At 44.1% G+C, this 15,711-nt stretch overlaps 2 protein-coding genes across 4 annotated transcripts in view; one reads left to right on the forward strand and one right to left on the reverse strand.

Moving 5' to 3' along the window:
* Nucleotides 1-15,711, reverse strand: part of LOC106594745 (sodium/mannose cotransporter SLC5A10) — a 516,766-nt gene that overhangs the window by 280,193 nt on the left and 220,862 nt on the right. The gene's annotated exons all lie outside the window — the stretch shown is intronic.
* Nucleotides 13,841-15,711, forward strand: part of LOC106591573 (protein FAM83G) — a 145,243-nt gene continuing 143,372 nt past the window's right edge. Inside the window, exon 1 of one of the 2 annotated variants that reach the window (XM_045690469.2) lies at nucleotides 13,841-15,418. In XM_045690469.2, coding sequence (XP_045546425.1) covers nucleotides 14,903-15,418 — 516 coding nt within the window. In that variant the 5' untranslated portion in view covers nucleotides 13,841-14,902. The remainder of the gene's footprint in view (nucleotides 15,419-15,711) is intronic. The other variant, XM_045690470.2, reaches the window with a different exon arrangement.

Here is a 15,711-nt window from a genome sequence, read left to right on the forward strand (position 1 = left end):
ACCGGCTGATGTTATCTACTGTTATTCAGAACAGGACAGACAGGACAGACCGGCTGGTGTTATCTACTGTTATTCAGAACAGGACAGACAGGACAGACTGGCTGATGTTATCTACTGTTATTCAGAACAGGACAGACAGGACAGACCGGTTGATGTTATCTACTGTTATTCAGAACAGGACAGACTGGCTGATGTTATTTACTGTTATTCAGAACAGGACAGACAGGACAGACTGGCTGATGTTATCTACTGTTATTCAGAACAGGAGAGACTGGCTGATGTTATCTACTGTTATTCAGAACAGGAGAGACTGGCTGATGTTATCTACTGTTATTCAGAACAGAACAGGACAGACAGGACAGACTGGCTGATGTTATCTACTGTTATTCAGAACAGGACAGACAGGACAGACTGGCTGATGTTATCTACTGTTATTCAGAACAGGAGAGACTGGCTGATGTTATCTACTGTTATTCAGAACAGAACAGGACAGACAGGACAGACTGGCTGATGTTATCTACTGTTATTCAGAACAGGACAGACAGGACAGACTGGCTGATGTTATCTACTGTTATTCAGAACAGGACAGACAGGCTGATGTTATCTACTGTTATTCAGAACAGGACAGACAGGACAGACCGGCTGATTTTATCTACTGTTATTCAGAAAAGGACAGACGAACAGGACAGACAGGATAGACCGGCTGATGTTATCTACTGTTATTCAGAACAGGACTGACAGGACAGACTGACTGGCTGATGTTATCTACTGTTATTCAGAACAGGACAGACAGGACAGACCAGCTGATGTTATCTACTGTTATTCAGAACAGGACAGACAGGACAGACTGACTGGCTGATGTTATCTACTGTTATTCAGAACAGGACAGACAGGACAGACTGACTGGCTGATGTTATCTACTGTTATTCAGAACAGGACAGGACAGACAGGACAGACTGGCGGATGTTATCTACTGTTATTCAGAACAGGACAGACAGGACAGACTGGCTGTTGTTATCTACTGTTATTCAGAACAGGACAGACAGGATGATGTTATCTACTGTTATTCAGAACAGGACAGACAGGACAGACCAGCTGATGTTATCTACTGTTAATCAGAACAGGACAGACAGGACAGACTGACTGGCTGATGTTATCTACTGTTATTCAGAACAGGACAGACAGGACAGACTGACTGGCTGATGTTATCTACAGTTATTCAGAACAGGCTAGACGAACAGGACAGACAGGACAGACCGGCTGATGTTATCTACTGTTATTCAGAACAGGACAGACAGGACAGACCGGCTGGTGTTATCTACTGTTATTCAGAACAAAACAGACAGGACAGACTGGCTGATGTTATCTACTGTTATTCAGAACAGGACAGACAGGACAGACCGGTTGATGTTATCTACTGTTATTCAGAACAGGACAGACTGGCTGATGTTATTTACTGTTATTCAGAACAGGACAGACAGGACAGACTGGCTGATGTTATCTACTGTTATTCAGAACAGGAGAGACTGGCTGATGTTATCTACTGTTATTCAGAACAGAACAGGACAGACAGGACAGACTGGCTGATGTTATCTACTGTTATTCAGAACAGGACAGACAGGACAGACTGGCTGATGTTATCTACTGTTATTCAGAACAGGACAGACAGGCTGATGTTATCTACTGTTATTCAGAACAGGACAGACAGGACAGACCGGCTGATTTTATCTACTGTTATTCAGAACAGGACAGACGAACAGGACAGACAGGATAGACCGGCTGATGTTATCTACTGTTATTCAGAACAGGACAGACAGGACAGACTGGCTGATGTTATCTACTGTTATTCAGAACAGGACAGACAGGACAGACCGGCTGATGTTATCTACTGTTATTCAGAACATGACAGACAGACAGGACAGACCGGCTGATGTTATCTACTGTTATTCAGAACAGGACAGACAGGACAGACCAGCTGATGTTATCTACTGTTATTCAGAACAGGACAGACAGGACAGTCTGACTGGCTGATGTTATCTACTGTTATTCAGAACAGGACAGGACAGACAGGACAGACTGGCTGATGTTATCTACTGTTATTCAGAACAGGACAGACAGGCTGATGTTATCTACTGTTATTCAGAACAGGACAGACAGGACAGACCGGCTGATTTTATCTACTGTTATTCAGAAAAGGACAGACGAACAGGACAGACAGGATAGACCGGCTGATGTTATCTACTGTTATTCAGAACAGGACAGACAGGACAGACTGACTGGCTGATGTTATCTACTGTTATTCAGAACAGGACAGACAGGACAGACCAGCTGATGTTATCTACTGTTATTCAGAACAGGACAGACAGGACAGACTGACTGGCTGATGTTATCTACTGTTATTCAGAACAGGACAGACAGGACAGACTGACTGGCTGATGTTATCTACTGTTATTCAGAACAGGACAGGACAGACAGGACAGACTGGCGGATGTTATCTACTGTTATTCAGAACAGGACAGACAGGACAGACTGGCTGTTGTTATCTACTGTTATTCAGAACAGGACAGACAGGATGATGTTATCTACTGTTATTCAGAACAGGACAGACAGGACAGACCAGCTGATGTTATCTACTGTTAATCAGAACAGGACAGACAGGACAGACTGACTGGCTGATGTTATCTACTGTTATTCAGAACAGGACAGACAGGACAGACTGACTGGCTGATGTTATCTACAGTTATTCAGAACAGGCTAGACGAACAGGACAGACAGGACAGACCGGCTGATGTTATCTACTGTTATTCAGAACAGGACAGACAGGACAGACCGGCTGGTGTTATCTACTGTTATTCAGAACAAAACAGACAGGACAGACTGGCTGATGTTATCTACTGTTATTCAGAACAGGACAGACAGGACAGACCGGTTGATGTTATCTACTGTTATTCAGAACAGGACAGACTGGCTGATGTTATTTACTGTTATTCAGAACAGGACAGACAGGACAGACTGGCTGATGTTATCTACTGTTATTCAGAACAGGAGAGACTGGCTGATGTTATCTACTGTTATTCAGAACAGAACAGGACAGACAGGACAGACTGGCTGATGTTATCTACTGTTATTCAGAACAGGACAGACAGGACAGACTGGCTGATGTTATCTACTGTTATTCAGAACAGGACAGACAGGCTGATGTTATCTACTGTTATTCAGAACAGGACAGACAGGACAGACCGGCTGATTTTATCTACTGTTATTCAGAACAGGACAGACGAACAGGACAGACAGGATAGACCGGCTGATGTTATCTACTGTTATTCAGAACAGGACAGACAGGACAGACTGGCTGATGTTATCTACTGTTATTCAGAACAGGACAGACAGGACAGACCGGCTGATGTTATCTACTGTTATTCAGAACATGACAGACAGACAGGACAGACCGGCTGATGTTATCTACTGTTATTCAGAACAGGACAGACAGGACAGACCAGCTGATGTTATCTACTGTTATTCAGAACAGGACAGACAGGACAGTCTGACTGGCTGATGTTATCTACTGTTATTCAGAACAGGACAAACAGGACAGACTGACTGGCTGATGTTATCTACTGTTATTCAGAACAGGACAGGACAGACAGGACAGACTGGCTGATGTTATCTACTGTTATTCAGAACATGACAGACAGGACAGACCGGTTGATGTTATCTACTGTTATTCAGAACAGGACAGACTGGCTGATGTTGTCTACTGTTATTCAGAACAGGACAGACAGGACAGACTGGCTGATGTTATCTACAGTTATTCAGAACAGGACAGACGAACAGGACAGACAGGACAGACCGGCTGATGTTATCTACTGTTATTCAGAACAGGACAGACAGGACAGACCGGCTGATGTTATCTACTGTTATTCAGAACAGGACAGACAGGACAGACTGGCTGATGTTATCTACTGTTATTCAGAACAGGACAGACAGGACAGACTGGCTGATGTTATCTACAGTTATTCAGAACAGGACAGACGAACAGGACAGATAGGACAGACCGGCTGATGTTATCTACTGTTATTCAGAACAGGACAGACAGGACAGACCGGCTGATGTTATCTAATGTTATTCAGAACAGGACAGACAGGACAGACTGGCTGATGTTATCTACTGTTATTCAGAACAGGACAGACTGGCTGATGTTATATACTGTTATTCAGAACAGGACAGACAGGACAGACTGGCTGATGTTATCTACAGTTATTCAGAACAGGACAGACGAACTGGACAGATAGGACAGACCGGCTGATGTTATCTACTGTTATTCAGAACAGGACAGACTGGACAGACCGGCTGATGTTATCTAATGTTATTCAGAACAGGACAGACAGGACAGACTGGCTGATGTTATCTACTGTTATTCAGAACAGGACAGACTGGCTGATGTTATCTACTGTTATTTAGAAGAGGACAGACAGGACAGACTGGCTGATGTTATCTACTGTTATTCAGAACAGGACAGACAGGACTGACTGGCTGTTGTTATCTACTGTTATTCAGAACAGGACAGACAGGACAGACTGGCTGATGTTATCTACTGTTATTCAGAACAGGACAGACAGGACAGACTGGCTGATGTTATCTACCGTTATTCAGAACAGGACAGACGAACAGGACAGATAGGACAGACCGGCTGATGTTATCTACTGTTATTCAGAACAGGACAGACAGGACAGACCGGCTGATGTTATCTAATGTTATTCAGAACAGGACAGACAGGACAGACTGGCTGATGTTATCTACTGTTATTCAGAACAGGACAGACTGGCTGATGTTATCTACTGTTATTCAGAACAGGACAGACAGGACAGACTGGCTGATGTTATCTACAGTTATTCAGAACAGAACAGACGAACTGGACAGATAGGACAGACCGGCTGATGTTATCTACTGTTATTCAGAACAGGACAGACAGGACAGACCGGCTGATGTTATCTAATGTTATTCAGAACAGGACAGACAGGACAGACTGGCGGATGTTATCTACTGTTATTCAGAACAGGACAGACAGGACTGACTGGCTGTTGTTATCTACTGTTATTCAGAACAGGACAGACAGGATGATGTTATCTACTGTTATTCAGAACAGGACAGACAGGACAGACCAGCTGATGTTATCTACTGTTATTCAGAACAGGACAGACAGGACAGACTGACTGGCTGATGTTATCTACTCTTATTCAGAACAGGACAGACAGCACAGACTGACTGGCTGATGTTATCTACTGTTATTCAGAACAGGACAGGACAGACAGGACAGACTGGCTGATGTTATCTACTGTTATTAAGAACAGGACAGACAGGACAGACCAGTTGATGTTATCTACTGTTATTCAGAACAGGACAGACGAACAGGACAGACCGGCTGATGTTATCTACAGTTATTCAGAACAGGACAGACAGGACAGACCGGCTGATGTTATCTACTGTTATTCAGAATAGGACAGACAGGACAGACCGGCTGATGTTATCTACTGTTATTCAGAACAGGACAGACAGGACAGACTTGCTGATGTTATCTACTGTTATTTAGAAGAGGACAGACAGGACAGACTGGCTGATGTTATCTACTGTTATTCAGAACAGGACAGACAGGACTGACTGGCTGTTGTTATCTACTGTTATTCAGAACAGGACAGACAGGACAGACTGGCTGATGTTATCTACTGTTATTCAGAACAGGACAGACAGGACAGACTGGCTGATGTTATCTACCGTTATTCAGAACAGGACAGACGAACAGGACAGATAGGACAGACCGGCTGATGTTATCTACTGTTATTCAGAACAGGACAGACAGGACAGACCGGTTGATGTTATCTACTGTTATTCAGAACAGGACAGACTGGCTGATGTTATCTACTGTTATTCAGAACAGGACAGACAGGACAGACTGGCTGATGTTATCTACTGTTATTCAGAACAGGACAGACTGGCTGATGTTATCTACTGTTATTCAGAACAGGACAGACAGGACAGACTGGCTGATGTTATCTACTGTTATTCAGAACAGCACAGACAGGACAGACCGGCTGATGTTATCTACTGTTATTCAGAACAGGACAGACAGGACAGACTGACTGGCTGATGTTATCTACTGTTATTCAGAACAGGACAGGACAGACAGGACAGACTGGCGGATGTTATCTACTGTTATTCAGAACAGGACAGACAGGACAGACTGGCTGTTGTTATCTACTGTTATTCAGAACAGGACAGACAGGATGATGTTATCTACTGTTATTCAGAACAGGACAGACAGGACAGACCAGCTGATGTTATCTACTGTTAATCAGAACAGGACAGACAGGACAGACTGACTGGCTGATGTTATCTACTGTTATTCAGAACAGGACAGACAGGACAGACTGACTGGCTGATGTTATCTACAGTTATTCAGAACAGGCTAGACGAACAGGACAGACAGGACAGACCGGCTGATGTTATCTACTGTTATTCAGAACAGGACAGACAGGACAGACCGGCTGGTGTTATCTACTGTTATTCAGAACAAAACAGACAGGACAGACTGGCTGATGTTATCTACTGTTATTCAGAACAGGACAGACAGGACAGACCGGTTGATGTTATCTACTGTTATTCAGAACAGGACAGACTGGCTGATGTTATTTACTGTTATTCAGAACAGGACAGACAGGACAGACTGGCTGATGTTATCTACTGTTATTCAGAACAGGAGAGACTGGCTGATGTTATCTACTGTTATTCAGAACAGAACAGGACAGACAGGACAGACTGGCTGATGTTATCTACTGTTATTCAGAACAGGACAGACAGGACAGACTGGCTGATGTTATCTACTGTTATTCAGAACAGGACAGACAGGCTGATGTTATCTACTGTTATTCAGAACAGGACAGACAGGACAGACCGGCTGATTTTATCTACTGTTATTCAGAACAGGACAGACGAACAGGACAGACAGGATAGACCGGCTGATGTTATCTACTGTTATTCAGAACAGGACAGACAGGACAGACTGGCTGATGTTATCTACTGTTATTCAGAACAGGACAGACAGGACAGACCGGCTGATGTTATCTACTGTTATTCAGAACATGACAGACAGACAGGACAGACCGGCTGATGTTATCTACTGTTATTCAGAACAGGACAGACAGGACAGACCAGCTGATGTTATCTACTGTTATTCAGAACAGGACAGACAGGACAGTCTGACTGGCTGATGTTATCTACTGTTATTCAGAACAGGACAAACAGGACAGACTGACTGGCTGATGTTATCTACTGTTATTCAGAACAGGACAGGACAGACAGGACAGACTGGCTGATGTTATCTACTGTTATTCAGAACATGACAGACAGGACAGACCGGTTGATGTTATCTACTGTTATTCAGAACAGGACAGACTGGCTGATGTTGTCTACTGTTATTCAGAACAGGACAGACAGGACAGACTGGCTGATGTTATCTACAGTTATTCAGAACAGGACAGACGAACAGGACAGACAGGACAGACCGGCTGATGTTATCTACTGTTATTCAGAACAGGACAGACAGGACAGACCGGCTGATGTTATCTACTGTTATTCAGAACAGGACAGACAGGACAGACTGGCTGATGTTATCTACTGTTATTCAGAACAGGACAGACAGGACAGACTGGCTGATGTTATCTACAGTTATTCAGAACAGGACAGACGAACAGGACAGATAGGACAGACCGGCTGATGTTATCTACTGTTATTCAGAACAGGACAGACAGGACAGACCGGCTGATGTTATCTAATGTTATTCAGAACAGGACAGACAGGACAGACTGGCTGATGTTATCTACTGTTATTCAGAACAGGACAGACTGGCTGATGTTATATACTGTTATTCAGAACAGGACAGACAGGACAGACTGGCTGATGTTATCTACAGTTATTCAGAACAGGACAGACGAACTGGACAGATAGGACAGACCGGCTGATGTTATCTACTGTTATTCAGAACAGGACAGACTGGACAGACCGGCTGATGTTATCTAATGTTATTCAGAACAGGACAGACAGGACAGACTGGCTGATGTTATCTACTGTTATTCAGAACAGGACAGACTGGCTGATGTTATCTACTGTTATTTAGAAGAGGACAGACAGGACAGACTGGCTGATGTTATCTACTGTTATTCAGAACAGGACAGACAGGACTGACTGGCTGTTGTTATCTACTGTTATTCAGAACAGGACAGACAGGACAGACTGGCTGATGTTATCTACTGTTATTCAGAACAGGACAGACAGGACAGACTGGCTGATGTTATCTACCGTTATTCAGAACAGGACAGACGAACAGGACAGATAGGACAGACCGGCTGATGTTATCTACTGTTATTCAGAACAGGACAGACAGGACAGACCGGCTGATGTTATCTAATGTTATTCAGAACAGGACAGACAGGACAGACTGGCTGATGTTATCTACTGTTATTCAGAACAGGACAGACTGGCTGATGTTATCTACTGTTATTCAGAACAGGACAGACAGGACAGACTGGCTGATGTTATCTACAGTTATTCAGAACAGAACAGACGAACTGGACAGATAGGACAGACCGGCTGATGTTATCTACTGTTATTCAGAACAGGACAGACAGGACAGACCGGCTGATGTTATCTAATGTTATTCAGAACAGGACAGACAGGACAGACTGGCGGATGTTATCTACTGTTATTCAGAACAGGACAGACAGGACTGACTGGCTGTTGTTATCTACTGTTATTCAGAACAGGACAGACAGGATGATGTTATCTACTGTTATTCAGAACAGGACAGACAGGACAGACCAGCTGATGTTATCTACTGTTATTCAGAACAGGACAGACAGGACAGACTGACTGGCTGATGTTATCTACTCTTATTCAGAACAGGACAGACAGCACAGACTGACTGGCTGATGTTATCTACTGTTATTCAGAACAGGACAGGACAGACAGGACAGACTGGCTGATGTTATCTACTGTTATTAAGAACAGGACAGACAGGACAGACCAGTTGATGTTATCTACTGTTATTCAGAACAGGACAGACGAACAGGACAGACCGGCTGATGTTATCTACAGTTATTCAGAACAGGACAGACAGGACAGACCGGCTGATGTTATCTACTGTTATTCAGAATAGGACAGACAGGACAGACCGGCTGATGTTATCTACTGTTATTCAGAACAGGACAGACAGGACAGACTTGCTGATGTTATCTACTGTTATTTAGAAGAGGACAGACAGGACAGACTGGCTGATGTTATCTACTGTTATTCAGAACAGGACAGACAGGACTGACTGGCTGTTGTTATCTACTGTTATTCAGAACAGGACAGACAGGACAGACTGGCTGATGTTATCTACTGTTATTCAGAACAGGACAGACAGGACAGACTGGCTGATGTTATCTACCGTTATTCAGAACAGGACAGACGAACAGGACAGATAGGACAGACCGGCTGATGTTATCTACTGTTATTCAGAACAGGACAGACAGGACAGACCGGTTGATGTTATCTACTGTTATTCAGAACAGGACAGACTGGCTGATGTTATCTACTGTTATTCAGAACAGGACAGACAGGACAGACTGGCTGATGTTATCTACTGTTATTCAGAACAGGACAGACTGGCTGATGTTATCTACTGTTATTCAGAACAGGACAGACAGGACAGACTGGCTGATGTTATCTACTGTTATTCAGAACAGCACAGACAGGACAGACCGGCTGATGTTATCTACTGTTATTCAGAACAGGACAGACAAGACAGACCGGCTGATGTTATCTACTGTTATTCAGAACAGGACAGACAGGACAGACTGGCTGATGTTATCTACTGTTATTCAGAACAGGACAGACTGGCTGATGTTAACTACTGTTATTCAGAACAGGACAGACAGGACAGACCGGCTGATGTTATCTACTGTTACTCAGAACAGGACAGACAGGACAGACTGGCTGATGTTATCTACTGTTATTCAGAACAGGACAGACAGGACAGACTGGCTGATGTTATCTACTCTTATTCAGAACAGGACAGACAGACAGGACAGACCAGCTGATGTTATCTACTGTTATTCAGAACAGAACAGGACAGACAGACAGGACAGACCAGCTGATGTTATCTACTGTTATTCAGAACAGGACAGACAGGACAGACCGGCTGATGTTATCTACTGTTATTCAGAACAGGACAGACAGGACAGACTGGCTGTTGTTATCTACTGTTATTCAGAACAGGACAGACAGGATGATGTTATCTACTGTTATTCAGAACAGGACAGACAGGACAGACCGGCTGATGTTATCTACTGTTATTCAGAACAGGACAGACAGGACAGACTGGCTGTTGTTATCTACTGTTATTCAGAACAGGACAGACAGGATGATGTTATCTACTGTTATTCAGAACAGGACAGACAGGACAGACCAGCTGATGTTATCTACTGTTATTCAGAACAGGACAGACAGGACAGACTGACTGGCTGATGTTATCTACTGTTATTCAGAACAGGACAGACAGGACAGACTGACTGGCTGATGTTATCTACTGTTATTCAGAACAGGACAGGACAGACAGGACAGACTGGCGGATGTTATCTACTGTTATTCAGAACAGGACAGACAGGACAGACTGGCTGTTGTTATCTACTGTTATTCAGAACAGGACAGACAGGATGATGTTATCTACTGTTATAAAGAACAGGACAGACAGGACAGACCAGCTGATGTTATCTACTGTTAATCAGAACAGGACAGACAGGACAGACTGACTGGCTGATGTTATCTACTGTTATTCAGAACAGGACAGACAGGACAGACTGACTGGCTGATGTTATCTACAGTTATTCAGAACAGGACAGACGAACAGGACAGACAGGACAGACCGGCTGATGTTATCTACTGTTATTCAGAACAGGACAGACAGGACAGACCGGCTGATGTTATCTACTGTTATTCAGAACAGGACAGACAGGACAGACTTGCTGATGTTATCTACTGTTATTCAGAACAGGACAGACAGGACAGACCGGTTGATGTTATCTACTGTTATTCAGAACAGGACAGACTGGCTGATGTTATCTACTGTTATTCAGAACAGGACAGACAGGACAGACTGGCTGATGTTATCTACTGTTATTCAGAACAGGACAGACAGGACAGACCGGCTGATTTTATCTACTGTTATTCAGAACAGGACAGACGAACAGGACAGACAGGATAGACCGGATGATGTTATCTACTGTTATTCAGAACAGGACAGACAGGACAGACCGGCTGATGTTATCTACTGTTATTCAGAACAGGACAGACAGGACAGACTGGCTGATGTTATCTACTGTTATTCAGAACAGGACAGACAGGACAGACTGGCTGATGTTATCTACTCTTATTCAGAACAGGACAGACAGACAGGACAGACCAGCTGATGTTATCTACTGTTATTCAGAACAGAACAGGACAGACAGACAGGACAGACCAGCTGATGTTATCTACTGTTATTCAGAACAGGACAGACAGACAGGACAGACCGGCTGATGTTATCTACTGTTATTCAGAACAGGACAGACTGGACAGACTGGCTGATGTTATCTACTGTTATTCAGAACAGGACAGACAGGACAGACCGGCTGATGTTATCTACTGTTATTCAGAACAGGACAGACTGGACAGACTGGCTGATGTTATCTACTGTTATTCAGAACAGGACAGACAGGACAGACTGGCTGATGTTATCTACTGTTATTCAGAACAGGACAGACAGGACAGACCGGCTGATGTTATCTACTGTTATTCAGAACAGGACAGACTGGCTGATGTTATCTACTGTTATTCAGAACAGGACAGACAGGACAGACTGGCTGATGTTATCTACTGTTATTCAGAACAGGACAGACAGGACAGACCGGCTGATGTTATCTACTGTTATTCAGAACAGGACAGACAGGACAGACTGGCTGATGATATCTACTGTTATTCAGAACAGGACAGACAGGACAGACTGGCTGATGTTATCTACAGTTATTCAGAACAGGACAGACGAACAGGACAGACAGGACAGACCGGCTGATGTTATCTACTGTTATTCAGAACAGGACAGACAGGACAGACTGGCTGATGTTATCTACTGTTATTCAGAACAGGACAGACTGGCTGATGTTATCTACTGTTATTCAGAACAGGACAGACAGGACAGACTGGCTGATGTTATCTACTGTTATTCAGAACAGGACAGACAGGACAGACTGGCTGATGTTATCTACTGTTATTCAGAACAGGACAGACAGGACAGACCGGCTGATGTTATCTACTGTTATTCAGAACAGGACAGACAGGACAGACCGGCTGATGTTATCTACTGTTATTCAGAACAGGACAGACAGGACAGACTGGCTGATGTTATCTACTGTTATTCAGAACACGGACAGACAGGACAGACCTGCTGATGTTATCTACAGTTATTCAGAACAGGACAGACAGACAGACAGGACAGACCGGCTGATGTTATCTACTGTTATTCAGAACAGGACAGACAGGACAGACTGGCTGATGTTATCTACCGTTATTCAGAACAGGACAGACAGGACAGACTGGCTGATGTTATCTACTGTTATTCAGAACAGGACAGACAGGACAGACTGGCTGATGTTATCTACTGTTATTCAGAACAGGACAGACAGGACAGACTGGCTGATTTTCATTATTCTAACCTGCCATGTTCATTATCCCAACCTGCCATGTTCATTATCCTAACCTGCCATGTTCATTATCATAACCTGCCATGTTCATTATCCTAACCTGCCATGTTCATTATCATAACCTGCCATGTTCATTATCCTAACTTTCCATGTTCATTATCCTAACCTGCCATGTTCATTATCCTAACCTGCCATTTTCATTATCCTAACCTGCCATGTTCATTATCCTAACCTGCCATGTTCATTATCCTAACCTGCCATGTTCATTATCCTAACCTGCCATGTTCATTATCCTAAACTGCCATTTTCATTATCCTAACCTGCCATGTTCATTATCCTAACCTGCCATGTTCATTATCCTAACCTGCCATGTTCATTATCCTAACCTTAACCTGCCATGTTCATTATCCTAACCTGCCATGTTCATTATCCTAACCTGCCATGTTCATTATCCTAACCTTCCATGTTAATTATCCTAACCTGCCATGTTCATTATCCTAACCTTAACCTGCCATGTTCATTATCCTAACCTCCCATGTTCATTATCCTAACCTGCCATGTTCATTATCCTAACCTTAACCTGCCATGTTCATTATCCTAACCTGCCATGTTCATTATCCTAAACTGCCATTTTCATTATCCTAACCTGCCATGTTCATTATCCTAACCTGCCATGTTAATTATCCTAACCTGCCATGTTCATTATCCTAACCTTAACCTGCCATGTTCATTATCCTAACCTGCCATGTTCATTATCCTAACCTATTTGCGCACATTCACCTTCTGCTACCGTTTCTGTCAAAACGTTTTGAAGCGCATGTCCGATAAATCTAACGTACGCACCACAAAGAACGTGTTCCCAACTGCATCTGCGACGCAACTCTGCAAGGCAAACGCAGCGTTACATAGGAAATGAATGTACTTGTGGTGTATCGAAACGAAAAGAACACAGTCGGTGTGATCGAGGCGTAACCTGCTACATTAAAGTAAATTCTGACTAAAAACTGGATCCCTTCTAGCCACGACCCAGACGGCCGGGTAACGGTGTTTCTAGGTTCTCTAACCGGACACTCCGCCCTTCAGTCCCCCGGTGAGGACAGCTTCCGTTACAGACAGACACGTTAGAGATTCTCCGCGATTTCGGGGATCATTAGCGGTTATTTATCCGGTCGTTTTATATTCGGAACATTTTTGGGGGGATTTTGGTTTATAAAAGGGAAAACACCACTTCTGGAAGAAACAACGAACAAGAGTTTTATCTCGAAACTGATTCAACTTTCACCCGTTTTCTGGAGGAACGGAACGGAACGGGGATCTAGGAAGTGTTTCGTTTCCAGTCAAATAAAAACCGAGAGAAATAAAAAATAAAGAAATAAAGAAAGGACAAGAAGAGTTTATTTTCCCTGTAAAAGTTTTTTAAAACCGCAGACAGACGAGACTTGTTTAAAAAAAAAAGAGTCTCATCATCAGAATAGTTGAACAAGTTACCGACGTCCACATCCGGTTGGATTAAAGAACAGCTGCTGTCTGACTCAGACTAAAACACATCCCGGACCGGGGACTTCTACCGGAACGGGGACTTGGAGCGGTCATGTGTGACGGGCGTGGCGTGGCGGAGGATTTATCCCGGGTTTACCTGTGTCTGCGTGTTTGTACATGAAGATGTTTTTTTTTTGAGTCTCCACTGGGAGATTAACCCGTGATAATCTCACAGAGAGACATTTCACATTCAGTCTGGAACAATTTACTTCCGCTCTATTGTATTGTGTAGTGTGGTGTGTTTTTACAACACGACGAGACGCACCCGACTCCCTTTTGGACGAGCCGGTACTTTATATGGTGCTACCGATTAATAACCCGTCGGTCTGTCTCGGGTTTCTGTCGGGTTTTTCAGGAGAAAAGTTGTATTTATTTAGTGTTTTATGGGAACACGTCGTGGGAAACACGGATACCAATACAACATGAGACAGTTGAACTCTTTCGGAGAAAAAAGGTTTTGATTAAAAAAATCTCCCGGGTGATTTAACCCGTCATGTTCTTCAGTAACACTCCGCTCTGTAATATTTATTGCGTTATATATTATTGATCCGTCCGGGATTTGATCAGTCAGGTATTGATCAAGTGTAGAGGCCATGGCTCTGTCTCAGGTACAGTGTCTAGATGAGCATCACATCAACTGGCGTGTGACCGAGTCCAAACCAGAGTTTTTCTACAGCGAGGACCAACGTCTCGCTTTAGAGGTTCTGCTAACCGGTGGACGAGATGCCTTCAACAGCTACCTCAGTGACCACGATCTACGACACTTCCTGTCCGAACCGGAGACCTTACGGCTGGAGGGCACCGTGGTGGTCTACCGGCCCGGGAACGAGGCGGGAGCGAACGACCCGTCCGCGAAGGAGTACGACGGAGGAAACGGACCGCTGTCGTTACAGTACTGGCCCGACCGCTCTGAAGGTTCTATACCCGACCTGGATCTGGGCTGGCCCGACGCCGCGTCGTACAGAGGAGTGACGCGGGTCAACGTGCACACGCAGCCACCGGCTGATGGTCAAACGCACATCAAGGAAGTGGTTCGGAAGATTATAGCCCAGGCTCAGAAGGTAGACTACACACAGGACAGTCTACAGACTATAGCCCAGGCTCAGAAGGTAGACTACACACAGTACAGTCTACAGACTATAGACTACACACAGTACAGTCTACAGACTATAGACTACAGACTATAGGACAGGCAGACAGAGTACCGACTATATTCTCCAGGTGATAGCAGTAGTGATGTTGACATCAGGACCTGTTAGATGGGTCAGGGTTATAACCACTGTGTGTCTATTCTCCCAGGTTATAGCAGTAGTGATGTTGACATAAGGACCTGTTAGATGAGTCAGGGTTATAACCACTGTGTGTCTATTCTCCCAGGTTATAGCAGTAGTGATGTTGACAT

This window comes from Salmo salar, chromosome 12 (assembly GCF_965601325.2).
Source record: "Salmo salar chromosome 12, fSalSal1, whole genome shotgun sequence".
Taxonomy (NCBI): domain Eukaryota; kingdom Metazoa; phylum Chordata; class Actinopteri; order Salmoniformes; family Salmonidae; genus Salmo; species Salmo salar.